At 44.1% G+C, this 14,985-nt stretch overlaps 1 protein-coding gene across 1 annotated transcript; it reads right to left on the minus strand.

Annotated features, from left to right (window-relative positions):
• Positions 1 to 353: 353 nt before the first annotated feature.
• KPNA2 (karyopherin subunit alpha 2) lies at positions 354 to 13,333 on the minus strand. The gene is made up of 11 exons (XM_033138876.1): positions 13,313 to 13,333; positions 11,124 to 11,216; positions 10,894 to 11,034; positions 10,041 to 10,129; positions 6,698 to 6,966; positions 5,153 to 5,247; positions 4,793 to 5,056; positions 3,906 to 4,139; positions 2,449 to 2,631; positions 1,431 to 1,580; positions 354 to 666 (listed from the first exon to the last, which is right to left on the minus strand). The coding sequence occupies exons 2-11, from the start codon at positions 11,184 to 11,186 to the stop codon at positions 577 to 579; spliced, it is 1,578 nt and encodes a 525-aa protein (XP_032994767.1). The 5' UTR covers positions 11,187 to 11,216; positions 13,313 to 13,333; the 3' UTR covers positions 354 to 576.
• Between the last annotated feature and the right edge of the window lie 1,652 nt (positions 13,334 to 14,985).

Below are 14,985 nucleotides of genomic sequence, written 5' to 3' on the forward strand. Positions count from 1 at the left end.
ATCGTGTTTTATAGTTCAACAGCTACAGGCGCTATTTTGCATCTTCAAAGAAGAGATTAACAACTTGGCTTATATGCAGATACCAGTTTATTAAGTTTGAACAAGAACTCTTTAAAAAGTATTTGGAAGGCTTTGCCCTGAAAGCCAAGGAAGCACAAACTCCATTGAGATGGCTATGTTGCCAGGATATGACCACATCCCTTGTGCTCTGTGTGCATGTGTGTTTAGCAGGCTAGGGAGGTTATTGGGAAGTCCAGAGCCCACATGCTGTTTTTAGTTTTAGTCTTCCAAATACCATATGGAGCAGCCTAAATTCCAGCAAATTCTTCGCTGCTGAAGGTTACAAAGATGCAGAACTAAAGAATTTACAATTATACATAAAAAACAGGTAGAGGAAGACAGTTGTCCAGTTCACAAAGCATAAACACTCTGCCATGAACTGTTCAAGTACATTTCAGTTGTAACGAAGTGCTACTTCACATTTCACGTAGAAAAAAAAAGAAAGGCAGTAAAAACAAGATGAAGGAGACAGACAAGACAGATTAGAGAGGTTGGATGCTGTGTCACACAGAACAGCTAGAAGTTGAACGCATTGGAAGTGTCCTGAATCTGGAAATTGTATGCATCAGTGCTGGATTCCGGGACGACACTCTCATCTTCTCCTTCCTAAAGAAGCAGAAGAAACTTTTAAGTATAATAATCGGTGTGCAGCTACAGCAACCAATAAGATGACTGGAGCCAGTTAGGAGCAAGGTCAGTGTGTCCATTAGCTTCAATATGATTTAGCACAAGCTGGCACATACAAACTTTTTTTTTTTTTAAGTCCAACTTTGTAAATCTGGCACAACCATTCCTCCTCATTGCCACCCAATAGCTTTTTTCCTTTTCTTTACAGTGCAACAATTTAACAACCAGTTAAACCCCTACAGTAGTAAAAGTTTTTTTAAAAAAGGTAAAGGACCCCTGGACGGTTAAGTCTAGTAAAAGGCGACTATGGGGTTGCGGCACTCATCTTGCTTTTCAGGCCAAGGGAGCTGGCATTTGTCCGGGTCATGTGGCCAGCATGACTAAACCACTTCTGGCACAATAGAACATCATGACGGAAAACAGAGCATACAGAAATACCATTTACCTTCTCACCACAGCGGTACCTATTTATCTACTTGCACTGGTGTGCTTTCAAACTGCTAGGTTGGCAGGAGCCTGGACAGAGCAACGGGAGCTCATCCCGTCGCGGGGATTCGAACTGGCGACCTTCCGATCAGCAAGCCCAAGAGGCTCAATGGTTTAGACCACAGTGCCACCCGCGTAGTGACAGCTATCAGAACACGCTTTAACCCCTGTCAGTACGATGGGATCTCTTATATGGCACAACTGCCGCTGTTTCACAATTCTGCAACCGCCAGTTAGCCAGCTCAGAGCATGCTCACCTCTGCCGAGAAATACTTTTCAATCAGGTTTGCCGCAGACTTGTACACCTGCTCATTTTCATGGGACTGCAGAGCTTCAATCTTATCCAAGCCACCATACTCTTCAACCATGAGGCAAAGCTTTTCGGTCTCGCCTATCTTCTCAGCTGCCTGTCGAAAGAATACGTAACATTTGGTAGCACCGTTATCGCTCCATCTGCAAACCCCATGCTCGATTCAAAGTCTCATAGTACAGGTAATGCCAGTTATGGAAAATACTGTGTATGACTATTTGCCCATAAGCAGAGGCGCTTGTGCAACTTTAACCATTATGGGCTTCCATGCTGTAACAGTTGGAAGCAATTGCCCAATATTGCAGGATACTGTTGAGGCAGTTCCTTTGAGTAGGCAAATTATTGAGATTTCACGCAGGTGAAATAACTTGAGACCTGCAGCTTCTATTGGCCAATGTTCCTTCACAGTCACACACATAGTGCTTTTTTCTGGGGGGGACACAGGGGTACGCATACCCCTAAACATTTTTGTCCATTTACTATATTTTTTCTTTCACAATTTGAACTATAAAATGATTTTTCTTGTGTCAAAATGAGAGTATCCCTTAACATTTTTAAAAGAAAAAAAGCACTGTGTGTGTGTGTGTGTGTGTATATATATATATACATACATACACACCCACACACCCCCTCCACTTTTATTTTACAATTTACAATTTTCGTTTAAACAACCTTAAAATATCAATGACTTCCCTTCTTCTCTTTCCATGGTTCTTTTTGCATAACATAAATCACTGCATATTTTACATAAACTAAACCATTCAGTATTCCATTATTATTTTCATTAAAACTTATTTACACTGTTGAATTTATCTTAATGCTGCCAACATTTTCCTGTGTACACAATTCCCTCCTCCCCAATATATTAAATAAACATTTTCCAATCCTCTTTAAACGATGCTCCTTCACTTTTAACAGTGCTGAGCATTTGGAACTGGCACTGAGGCTTCTCTGGGTCAACTTACCGCAAATATATTATTAATGGCATCCAGGATCACTAGGATGGTTTTGCTATCCTTAACCACCAACAGGTTCAACAGTGGTTCCACCACACCAGCCTGAACAAGGTATATGATCTGGCCAATTGTTCCACCACTTGTGAAGTTGGTCACAGCCCACACCGCTTCTTTTTGAGATTTGAAGTCTCCCTGTTTTAATGCACACAAGAGTATCATTACACAGAGCTAGCAATGATGGTCAGGAAGAAGTCAAAGGGAGGTTTGGTCACAAGATACTTCATGTTGAAAAAACTCAAGAAAAAATATATCTGGAGGGGTGCTTACGAAAGTCAACAAAACCATTTATAGCTAATTGTTACAGCTTCTGTTCAGCCCTTCAAAGTGCTTCCTAATAATATATTATTATTTTTTTAAAAAAACCTACATTGATGGTTGTGAAGAGTTGCTTGGGCTTGTTCCAGTTCATGAATGTTACTATAAGCTGAACAGAATGTGTGGCCAATGAATGCGCTTGAGGAAAGTTTTCTTTAAAAAATTCGGTATTAAAGCAATGGTATTTCTGGTATACTTTACTGTGTCCCAAGAGGGTCTTCCTTTTTTTGTTTTACCCTAAGCCGGGGGTCAACCAAACTGGTGCCCATGAATAAAATGGTACTCTTGCAATCTTCGCTTTGTGCCCATGAAGATAGAGCCCCTGCCCCCGCAGAACTTATCATTTTTCTTTCTTGAAAAATACATAGGGCTAAAAGGAAGAAGTTGAGAGAGTGATGCTCTTTCCTGTTACTTCTTTTAAGCTCCGTGCACTTTCCAACCCTCAGCCCAATTCTCTGGGATCTAAATGATCCAAACAGCTTGGAAAGGCAAATATTGGTCTCTGGGTTGGGTGCATGTGATGTGGGGGAGAGAAATAAGCAGAGGGCGTGGCACTCCTGGCGCATGCTTCAAATGCACCAACAGGCTTAAAAAGGTTGGCAAACCCTACCCTTAAGCTGCTGGTTTCTCGCTTCCTCAAATGGCAAACAGGCATGGCGAAGCGTCGTATGGCATACCAGCTTGCATTTTCAGCCACCACCTCTGACAATTCTGGGAACTGTTTCTTATTTTTAAAAGCTTCAGATCTGTGAGCTTCCCCCCCCCCCCAAAGTTAAGGAGATTTTGTGTCCTTAAAAATAGGGGAGAAACTTATGGAAGTCATTCAGTTTTCTATTTTAACGTTAAAGTTAGTAGAGGTTGCATTTGACCGCAGCCGATGGTCAACCATGGAAAAGTGTGCCTTTTGGGGTGAAGTCAAACTGTTGGAAGGTCCCAGCGCCTCTTGTGTTAAATTTAAGCAAGCCTATGATGACTCAGAGAATATATACCTTCCACTGTCAGCCTCAAGTTTTAAAAGGAAGTGTTTGTCTGAGGCAGAAATGGCACATGGGGGGGGGGGAGAGAAATTAGATTTAGGTTCCTTTTTTTACCTTTGTCAATATGCCAACAAGATATTGGACAAGCCCGTGGTCCACAACTTTCTGGATCTGGTCCTGCCGGCCGGCAGTGATGTTAGACATGGTCCATGCCGCTTCTTTCTGGATGTTGTTTTTGTGGTGAGTAAGCAGGCTGGGGAAGACAGCGAGTGCTCCTGAATCTATTACAATCTGCGTCTGTTCATCAGTGCCTGTGACAATGTTTCCTATGGCTCTTAATGAAGGCGTCTGGGGGAAGAAAAGGTTTTAAGCCGTTTGAGAAGCTTATTCATAAACCACACATATTAAGCTTGCTATATCATACTATTAAAGAGAGGTATCAAAGGGTGACACTGCCTAATCTAGTGTTCACCGATAAGAGGTCAGTCTCCAGCTGGCTAGGGACCCATTCAGATGACAAACATCCAATTGGCACCAGCATCTGATCAACACACGATGGAGGCAACCTAAATGGATCTTATGAAAGAGTTTCACACTGTGTGCAGTACATAGATCTAGTTTGGCTATTATATTAAGGGTCCTATTATTATTATGTATTACAGCTCTTTATTTCAGTGCCTAAAACACAAATGACAAGTCATACATTTCTGATGCAGTATCATGCAAAGCCCTTAAGAGACACAACACAATTTTTTTTAAAGTGCCTTGCTCTTGCTAAATTTATGCACTCCTTCCAATCAGGCTCATTCTTTGGATGCATTTCGAGGCAGCATTCTGTGAAAATGTCACCATACAAAGGGAGGACCAAGAACTCTTTGAACTGGGCCCCAAATTGATAAAAGCTCAAACCAAGAACAAACTTAGTTGGTCTCTAAGGTGCTACTGGAAGGATTTTTTTAAATTTTTTTTTCATTAATATGTTCTTGTTGGATCCAGCTTACCATTATGGGAATTTCTCCACATCCCAAGAGCTTCACCAGCTGCGGCACGAGCCCTGTTTTCACCACCACTTCAATCCTGTCATTCGAGCCATCAGTCAAGTAAGAAATAGCCCAGCACGTATCTGCCAAGACTTCATGGTCATGGTGGTGCAGCAAGCGAACCAAAGTAGGAAGGATCTGTTCAATAGCTTCTATGGGCGGTGCGGGGTTCTTGTTACGGCAGAGGTTTGACAGAGTCCAGGTTACGTTGCGCAGGAAGCCAAGCTGAAAGCAATCACGAAGTTGATTGTTAGCGCTGCTGTTGCTTTAACACAGAAGTGCCTGGCACCCAAATTGCCACTGCAATGCTCATACACTTACAGCGATAGAAGAGAGATCGGGAACAGCAAGCAGAGCCAAAAGCGGTTCGAGTGCACCATATTTAATGACCAGGTCTCTGTAGGCAGAACCATCACCTGAAGGTAGAGATCGAGATTAAGATACACACCACCACAATATTTAAATTTTACACAGCCATGAATTTTTTCTTTTGAGTCCGCACTTTATAAATAAAACACTGACAGAAGAAACCCACAGGGGTTTCAGCTCTGTGCCAAAACCAGCTTCCGATGGTCAAATCAATGGCACAGGAAGAGTCCCCAACAGCACTCACAACCAAGCCATGTGGCAGTTAACAGATGTTGGTCATCAGATGCCACCATATAAGAGTTTCTCAACATCAAAAACGGCACACTTGGGTAAGACCCTATACATCAGCACAGAGTTTATCTTCAGGTTGCTGCAATTCAGTCTGCAGAATCCCTGCATTAAGCACCCCATGCTGAAGAGTGCCCAGATCAAAGACGTACTAAACAACCATAGCCTGAGTTTATGGAGCATCATGGATGACTGAAAGGACCATGTTTTCTCCACCTGTCCCTTCAAGTGCTTTCCACACTCATCCTTCCCCACTATACCTCAATTCCTGTCAATAAACACAGGATTTCTTGAGAGATTTTCACAGAATTATTCAACTAAGCAAAAGTTTCCTTGGTTACTGATTAAACAGCTTTCAGGTCTCAAAGTTAAGGCGGTTGGAGTAGGATTTCTTTATGGTCAAAATATCAGCTTCAACCATAAAGCTACGTCATAGGAAAATGAGCACCTAATAATAATATTTTTAAAAATTCATATCCCACCCATCTTGCTGGGTTTCCCCAGCCACTCTTGAGTGGCTTACAATATACAGTAGTACCTTGGTTCCCAAAAGGCCTAGTTGTTGAATAAATCGGCTCCCGAATGCCACAAACCCGGAAGTAAGTGTTCTGGTTTGCAAATGTTTTTTGGAAGCCGAATGTCCGATGCGGCTTCAGATTGAGTGCAGGAAGCTCCTGCAGCCAATTGGAAGCCGTGACTTGGTTTTTGAACGGTTTCGGGAGTCGAACGGACTCCTGGAATTGATTTAAGTTCGAGAACCAAGGTACCACTGCATATAAAAACACAACAAAGCATCAAACGTTAAAAAATAAAATATCCTATGCTAGCAACAAATAGAAACCAACAACAACAACAATAGTAAAATTATTTAACAGTTTACAGTTATACCCAAATTAAAATAACTGCCAACCCTAACTAAACATTTAACCATAGTCAACCCAACAAAAACAAAACAGAGGATCCAAATTTAGAAACATTTTAGCCAGTTGCTCCAACCCAAGAGTGCATGCCCGAGAAAGCAATGTGGGGGATTTCTAGATCCGACTAACGAATGACCTGATTTCTAGCTTTGATGACGTTGCGTCCAATTTCAAGTGCATGATTTCAAGTGTATCATCCATTTCCACATTTTGCATACACGTTTAAAGTACACATAGACAAAGTAACCCACAGAATATATACATATATAGCTCAGTAGTATTGGCCTACCTGCAATATTTCCTAAAGCCCATACAGCTTGCTCACTGATGTGCATATGGGGGGAAGCCAGCAAGGAAATAAAGGCAGGTATTGCTCCACCATCTACGACAGCTTTAGTCTGCTCTGATGTGCCAGAGGCAATGTTGGTCAAGGCCCAAGCAGATTCAAACTGAATAGGGCTGCAATCGACTCTTCCCAAGAAGGTCACAAGCTTTGAGATCAAGCCAGCTCTGATTATCTGGTCTATAGGAGGCTGCTTTTCTCGGGATAGGAGCTTCCTATGAGGAAGAAGAAAGCAAGTTGGTTTCGCTCTTTAACATTTTACAGACAGTCCTCAAATCCATTATAAGCTGATAGTCAGCCCCAGTTGCATGCTATGCACAACTTGCACCCCACCTAAAATGGTGGTCATTAGGCTAGCGCGGTTTCATGAAATAACTTGCCATTTTCTGTTAACTCCTGCACATGGGCTTAAAATACCCCAACTTCAATTACAAAATCCGCAGGTTGTTTTGGCACCAGGTTTTTTTTTTGGGGGGGGGGTTCTTACATGAGAACTGACATTTTCCAGTAACAGGCGATGTGACTGAATGCACAATTCCAGAGCTGATCCCCTAGCTCCCAATGACTCACAATTAATGCTTTCGGAGACACCCTCTCATAATAATAATAATAATAATAATAATAATAATAATAATAATAATAATAATAATTTATTATTTGTACCCCGCCCATCCAGCTGGGTTTCCCCAGCCACCCTGGGCGGCTTCCAACAAATATTAAAATACATTAAAATGTCAAACATAAAAAACTTCCCTAAACAGGGCTGCCTTCAGGTGTTTTCTAAATGTCAGATAGTTGTTTATCTCTTTGACATCTGATGGGAGGGCGTTCCACAGGGTGGGCACCACTACCGAGAAGGCCCTCTGCCTGGTTCCCTGTAGCTCTGCTTCTCGCAGTGAGGGAACTGCCAGAAGGCCCTCAGCGCTGGACCTCAGTGTCTGGGCAGAAAAATAGGGGTGGAGACGCTCATTCAGGTATACTGGGCCAAGGTCGTTTAGGGCTTTAAAGGTGTGCTCGGAAACGTACTGGGAGCCAATGTAGGTCTTTCAGGACTGGTGTTATATGGTCTCAGCGGCTGCCCCGTCACCAGCCAAGCTGCTGCATGCTTGATTAGTTGTGGTTTCCAGGTCACCTTCAAAGGTTGCCCCATGTAGAGCGCATTGCAGTAGTCCAAGCAGGAGATAACTAGAGCATGCACCACTCTGGCTAGACAGTCTGCGGGCAGGTAGGGTCTCAGTCTGCATACCAGACTGGTAGACAGCTGCCCTGGATACAGAATTAACCTGCACCTCCATGGACAGCTGTGGTCCAAAATGACTCCCAGGCTGCGCACCTGGTCCTTCAGGGGCAGTGTTACCCCATTCAGGACCAGGGAGTCCTCCACACCAGCGCGCCCCCTGTCCCCCAAAACAGTACTTTTGTCTTGTCAGGATTCAACCTCAATCCATTAGCCGCCATCCATCCTCCAACCGCCTCCAGGCACTCACACAGGACCTTCACTGGTTCTGATTTAAAAGAGGTAGAGTTGGGTATCATCTGCATATTGATGGACACACAGCCCAAACCTCTTGATGATCTCTCCCAGCGGTTTCATGTAGATGTTAAAAAGCATGGGGGGAGAGGACGGAACCCTGAGGCACCCCACAAGTGGGGGCCCAGGGGTCTGAACACTCATCCCTCACAACCACTTTCTGGACATGGCCCAGTAGGAAGGAGCGGAACGACTGTATAACAGTGCCCCCAGCTCCCATAGACAGTCCAGAAGGATGTTATGATCAATTGTATCAAAAGCCGCTGAGAGATCCAGCAGAACTAGGAAACAGCTCTCACCTTTGTCCCTGGCCCGCCGGAGATCATCAACCAGCGTGACCAAGGCAGTTTCAGTCCAATGATGAGGCCTGAATCCAGATTTGAAGGGATCCAAATGGTCCACATCCTCCAGGCGTGCTTGGAGTTGTTCAGCAACCACCCGCTCAATCACCTTGCCCAAGAATGGAAGATTTGACTGGGTGATAGTTGGCCATATTGGCCAGGTCTAAAGATTTTTTTTTTAAAGAAACGGTTTAATGACCATCTCTTTCAGCGGGTCTGGGAACGCTCCCTCACAGAGGGATGGGCAAGGATCAAGGAGACAGGTGGTTGGTTTCAAGCGTCCAAGCAGCCTGTCCACATCCTCGGGGGTAATGGATTGAAATTGAATCCATGCAGCTCGACCAGTCAGAGCTCCAGCACTCTCCCGCCCCGGCCCTGCTCCCATGGTAGTGTCTACCTCCTTCCAAATCTGAGTGACTTTATCTGCAAAAAACTTGCGTGCATGAGATCTTTGGATGCATGAGATCTTTGGATCTTTACAAGGCCCAGATGGCAAAGATGGTTCTGTTAAAATGTGAACCACCTAAAAGAGTCTCCTGCTACTATTTTCTGCAGATGCAATAGAGGTGGTTTAGAGTCTTCTTCGCTGTCGCCACTTGGTAGGCTTGACGTTGAGCTCTAACCCGTGTCCGTTCCAATTCAGAGCGAGTTTTCCGCCACTGGCGCTCTAGCCATCTCAGTGATTGTTTCATCACCCTCAGCTCTGGGGAAAACCATGGGGCTGTCCGGGCTCCATGCAATCGGAGAGGGCGCTTCGGAGCCACACTCAATAGCCCTGGTTAACTCCATATTTCAACGGGTCACCAGGGAATCAGCTGAAAGGCCATCAACATGGGATAAAGCATCCCCTGGCCTACCACTCTCTGGAAACCATTTGGATCCAATAAGTGGCGCGGGCAGACCATCCAAATTGGTCCTACCTCCCTGCACATTGTACCATCAGCCTGGTTCATAGCTATGTGAACGTATTAGCCTGGACTGCAGAAGACTTAATAGGCATCACAGTGACCGATGCTTGCCTGAAGCAGCCCAGATGGGGATCTGCACAACATTTTAGCAGTTAAATTATCTTTATCACTTTTATTGTTAGCCACCTTTGGAACTATTTAATGTTTAGGAGATAATAATAATAAAATTATTTATTTAATAATTTATTTATTGCTTATACCATGCCCATCTGGTTGGGTTTCCCCAGCCACTCTGGGTGGCTAGATGGCAAGATGTTTAGGTAAGACAAGAACCTTGTTAGAGAAAGCTTGCCCACTCTCTTCAGTGCTGAGAACTGTAAAATGCCAGCAATTCACTGTAAATATTAGTTTTAGAACCTCAAATTATAATCGATGTCACAGCTCTTATTGCAAGTCATTGGCTTGCCATAGTCAGGGTGCAAGGAACATGGATGCCTCTGTATGTTTACCTGGCAGCCTGTGTTGCCTGCAGCTGGCATTCCACATTATTGCTGTTGATGCCTTTAACTATTTCTTCAACAGACCAGTGGACAGTGGCCTGCAAAAGAAAATTCAAGTTATACACACCTACACATTAAGTCTCTTTGCCAATTACCAATATCCCAGAGCAAAGTCATTGGCAACATACAAATTACATGTGAAAGCTGTTTTATGTATGCCTTCTGGATTTCTGACCCTATTCTTCCATGACAAATAAAGAAAGAGCCAGAATTCCTTCCAACACTCCAGATGGTTTTCCAATATAGGCAATGCTCAATTTAATTTTGTCCCAGGATTTCAGCCACTTGTGTGGCTATTCAAATACCAGAACCAATGATTTTCTCTATGCTGCATAAATAGCAAAGGAATTTAGAGTCCAGAGTTTTAATCCTTGGAGTCAGCGAAAGAATCCTGCCTGAAAATCTGAAGCGTTGCTGCTGGTCAATTCAGAACATACAGAGGTAGATGGACCAATGGGTCAACTCAGTAGAAAGAAGCTCCCAATGGGTAATATCCAGCAATGGCAGGTTGCTGCTGAAATGAAATTGCTTAGTGCGGGAGGAAGATAATCAGCAATCCCCACTCGCCCTGCAACTACCCAAATATCTTCTAGATCTGGACCAGAGATTCTCCCCAACCCACTAGAACCGATTTAAGGTGGACAATGCAGTGAAGAATCAGCTGAGGGATTCCCTTCCATTAGCAGGCAGTCTCCACTGGTACTACATATGTTCTTAAGATTTATTTCTTTAAAAAAAAAAAAAAAAAAGACACCCGTATAGCCAGAAAGGGAGCCAGAGGGCCTCTAGACTCATTGCCTACTTGATTGTTCCGGTTGTTCTCCTGTAGAGGGGATGTGGCATCATCAGGAAAAGTGCTAACATTTCTTCTTTTAAGCATCTGATCGTCTTTTTTGGCTTTTCTCAGCTCCACGTTGACTTCCACCCGCCGCCTCCTCATTTCCTGGTGAAAACGCAACCTTTTAAGAAACTGAACTGCATTTTTGGGCACACAAACAAAACAAAACAATAACTACAGTCATGTTTACTCACATTAGAATCCTTTCCCTTATTCTTGAACCTGTTGAGACGGGCAGCATTCTCATTGGCAGACATCTCGTTCTCGATATAGGCAAGATTTCAAATCTGCAAAGAGATTTTTCAGTTTATTTGTTTATGGCATTGATATACTGCCTTTCCGGCAAGGCACCCAGGGCAGTTTATGGTTTATGTCATTTATCTGTTATTTCAAAATTGTAAAGCTGACCCTGTGGAGTTGTTAAAGATATCGCCGCCTGTTCAAGAACGTGAACTACCCTTCTCCCAACTCAAATAAGACTAGTCTACTTAGAGAGGATAAAATCAAGTATGACCAGGAGCTAGGTAACTTAGCAGTTAAGTCCTACTGAGCTCAGTGGCTCTCAATTCCAAGACAGTGTCCTTCAGATTACAGCCTTGGGAGCCCGCAAAACACTTAACACCAGAAAGAGAATAAAGTTGGGTTGCCATATGCCCCCCTTTTCCAAGACATGTCCTCTTTCTTCATGGGTATTTAAAATGAGAGCCGTCATAGCGATCCATAGTTAAAAATAGAAGTCAGCAAATGTGTCCGTTTTTTTGCTCTTCAAAATATGACAGCTCTAGAATAAGGTATATTCTGTTTAGAAAAGCTTCAGTTAACTCCCCCGTACAAGTTTGCTCCCCCCTCTTTCACTCAGGCACCCTCAACATTTGAAATAACTACAAAATCTACGGTGTTCCTGTGACACTGTGTCAGTTATTACGGCTGCTATCTTAGGAACTATTTACTGGGAGCAAGTTCCACTAAACTCAGTGGTTCTTACTTCTGAGTAAACAAGAATGGGTACTCACTCAATTTCAAATTCTCCTTCCTCGGAGGAAAAGGGAAGGAATGACAAAGTGACAGGTAAGAGCTATCCCTGGGGCTTTAACAATAGAATGGACAGCTTTGCTACAGTTGGGACCTTAACACTCTAATTCTGGATTTGAAAGCCAAGCTTCCTCAAGTCCTCAAGGACCTCATACTTTCAGGATCACTTTCACATTTCCCTGAGCTGCAATCCTACTAGTTGTTACTACTAGGAAAGTCCCGACTGGTGCTACTTGCCCCTCCTTCTCTTCTTACACACACTATTCAAAACTCCCATTGTTTTAGGTGCATTTTACGACAGGAAATTTCATTAGCGAGTTTCTGAGCTTTGGGCGCAGTACTGCACCTAAGGTTTCAGATTAAAACTGCCGAGTGGAAGGAAAGGAGGACCTTTTTTCTGCCTCCCCACTTCCAGCTACTCTCTGAAGATTGGAAGAGAGACCCTCTTAAGAATATTAGGGGGAGGGCAGGGGAAGTACTAGACCATATGGAAAACGAACACAATATTTTAGCTGCAGTTCATTCATTTTCAGCTTTGTATTCTTGTTATTTAAACAGTGTGCCTAGACATTACGTTGTTCCGCCTATAACCTCGGTTTAAGGTGCTCTTTAGCTTCTAGCTTTCTTATCTATGCAGCTGCAAGTGAACCGTTTTAAGCGTGATTCAAGTGCAACATACAACGTGACGCTAGATGGCGACGGCGAGCCTTATGGAAAATTCAATGCGTTTTTTAAAAAGCGCTTTAAAAAGGGCGTTTTCAGATTATTATTTTTAGACGTGTGTAGATCCCACCTCAGTTTCTAACACTCATCACACTTCTCCTTACACCCTTTCTTAAACCTCTCCTGCCCCCAGCTCCTCTTTAAGCGAATACGCGCGCGAGAGAGAAAGAAGGTATCCCGCCCGTTTCCCCACCAGGAAAGGACGGACTCAGCTGCCTAAACGGCACTGGCTCGAGTCACTTTCACTCGCCAAGCGTCTCTAACCTTCTCTTGAGCCGAGTCAGAGCGGCTTATGGGGGACCACCCACAAGGCATCCCACCCGCCACGTCGCCCTCGAGATTCCAGAGACGCGGCACAAGAGGAAAAAGGACCGCGGAGGGAGGAGGAGGGGAAGGGGAAAGGGCAAAAACCAGTTCGGATAAGCAAGCGAGTGAGCGGGAAAAGAAGGTGGGGAGGAGAAAAAGCAAAGAGTCCACTCCAGTCCCCTCCCCCTAGAAACCTTCCAGAGGCGTCTCCCTCTTCCCCAAATGCCCCCTCTTGTCCTATAAAAAGTGGGTCCAGCGCGGTCCCGTACGCATTTCCCCCAATTTGGGTCCCTCCAGGGCACCGTCGGGGGGTATCCCCTACCAGAAAAGGCAGCACCGGTTTCGTCGTGTCGCAGCAGCAGCAGCACCCAACACGGCCTCTCGCTCCACTACTATTAATACTCCGCCCACCGCGGTGCGCGATTTGAACTTCCCTGCGCCTTCGCTCTCTCATTGGTGCGTTCGAGTCAAGTCGGAATGCTCATTGGTCCATTTGAAAATAAGGACGCGCTACGAGCTCGCGCTCGCTCTCGCTCCTGAAAGGAGGAGGAGGAGGGGGAACGTCCCCGCGGTGCCAAGACCTCGCGAGAGCTGTTAACAAAACCGGCTCGCGGGACTACACGCCCCAGCATTCAGCGCGGCTGCTTAGTGCTTTTTGAATGAATCCGAGCCGGATTGGGACGGGGAACGTAAGGCAGGATTGCGGGATCGTTAGCCGCTCCCAGGGCAACTGGTGAGGACAAAAATAAAGGAAGGAGGCTGGAGGCATTAAGATAAATTCAGCCGAGCAGACAGTATTTGATGGATGTCAAATTGGAAAGTTGATGTGAATGGTGATAGTAAAATACGCAGGAAAGTATGACGCGTCATATGAACCGTGAAGGAGAAGAAGGGAAGTCCTCGGATGTTTTAAAGTTTGTAAAACGTTTTGATTTGAAATGGAGAAATAGGAAAACTCATACTGTACACACACACACACACACACACTGCAACAGGTCTCGCAAATGGTCAAGCAGGTAAAAGGCCTGCAAAAAAACGTGCAGCAGGAGCGTTCTGTCCGCTTGTTATTTCCAGAAACTGGTATGCAGAAGCATAGTGTCTCTGAATGTGGAGGTACGACATAGCAGTTGCGGCTAGTAGTCATTGAAAGTCTTATCCTACATTTATTTGTCTAATCCTCTTTGAAAAGCCATCCAAGTTGGTGGCCCCCACTTCGCTTTGTGGGAGCAAGTTTAACATAAATTAGCTGCATGAAGAAGCACTTTCCTTTGACCCGAATCTTCCAAAATGCAGCTTTACTGGATGTTAGAAGGAAGAGAAAACGTTTCTCGATCCACTTTCTCCATGGCACGCCTAATTTTACATCACGCCTTGCTTACTTTTTTCTATACTAAAAAGTCCTAAATGCTGTGACCTTTCCGTGGGCGTAGACAGGATTTATGTTATTGGGGGTGGGCAGGACACCCACCTGTCAACAACCTCTGTCTAGCAGATTCGGAATGAAATGTATCCACAACAGTTGTTTTAAATTACTTTATTTTGACCACAAGCGTTCAGAAAAATCTGTCAAAATCTTTCTACAATCTCTACTTTGAGTTAATTGTTTATATATATATTTATAAACACATTTTAAACAAATATAAACGCAATAACCATTAAACAGCAGTACAACGAATGTTTGTTTTATGCATTGGCTCTAGGCATATACACTTACACATTCAGCATTCAAACATATCACTTAGCAGTGTAATCTCTCCACTGAGGATAAAGAAAGTTTTTTTTTTTTTTCTAAACTTGATTTACGGGGGGGGGGGGGAGCTGCCCCCTTCTGACTATCCCATGAGCCTTTCCTCATAGGGGAAGCTTACAATCCCCTTTCACCAAAGTGTCATAACTTTCGGACAGTTGCAGGGTTGCCATATTCCAGAAAGTGGAAGTGAAAATCCAGACAGTTGTTGAGCTTTTTAATCCCTGTTGCTTTTTTGTTTTTGTTTT

Source organism: Lacerta agilis, chromosome 2, assembly GCF_009819535.1.
Source record: "Lacerta agilis isolate rLacAgi1 chromosome 2, rLacAgi1.pri, whole genome shotgun sequence".
Classification (NCBI taxonomy): Eukaryota; Metazoa; Chordata; class Lepidosauria; order Squamata; family Lacertidae; genus Lacerta; species Lacerta agilis.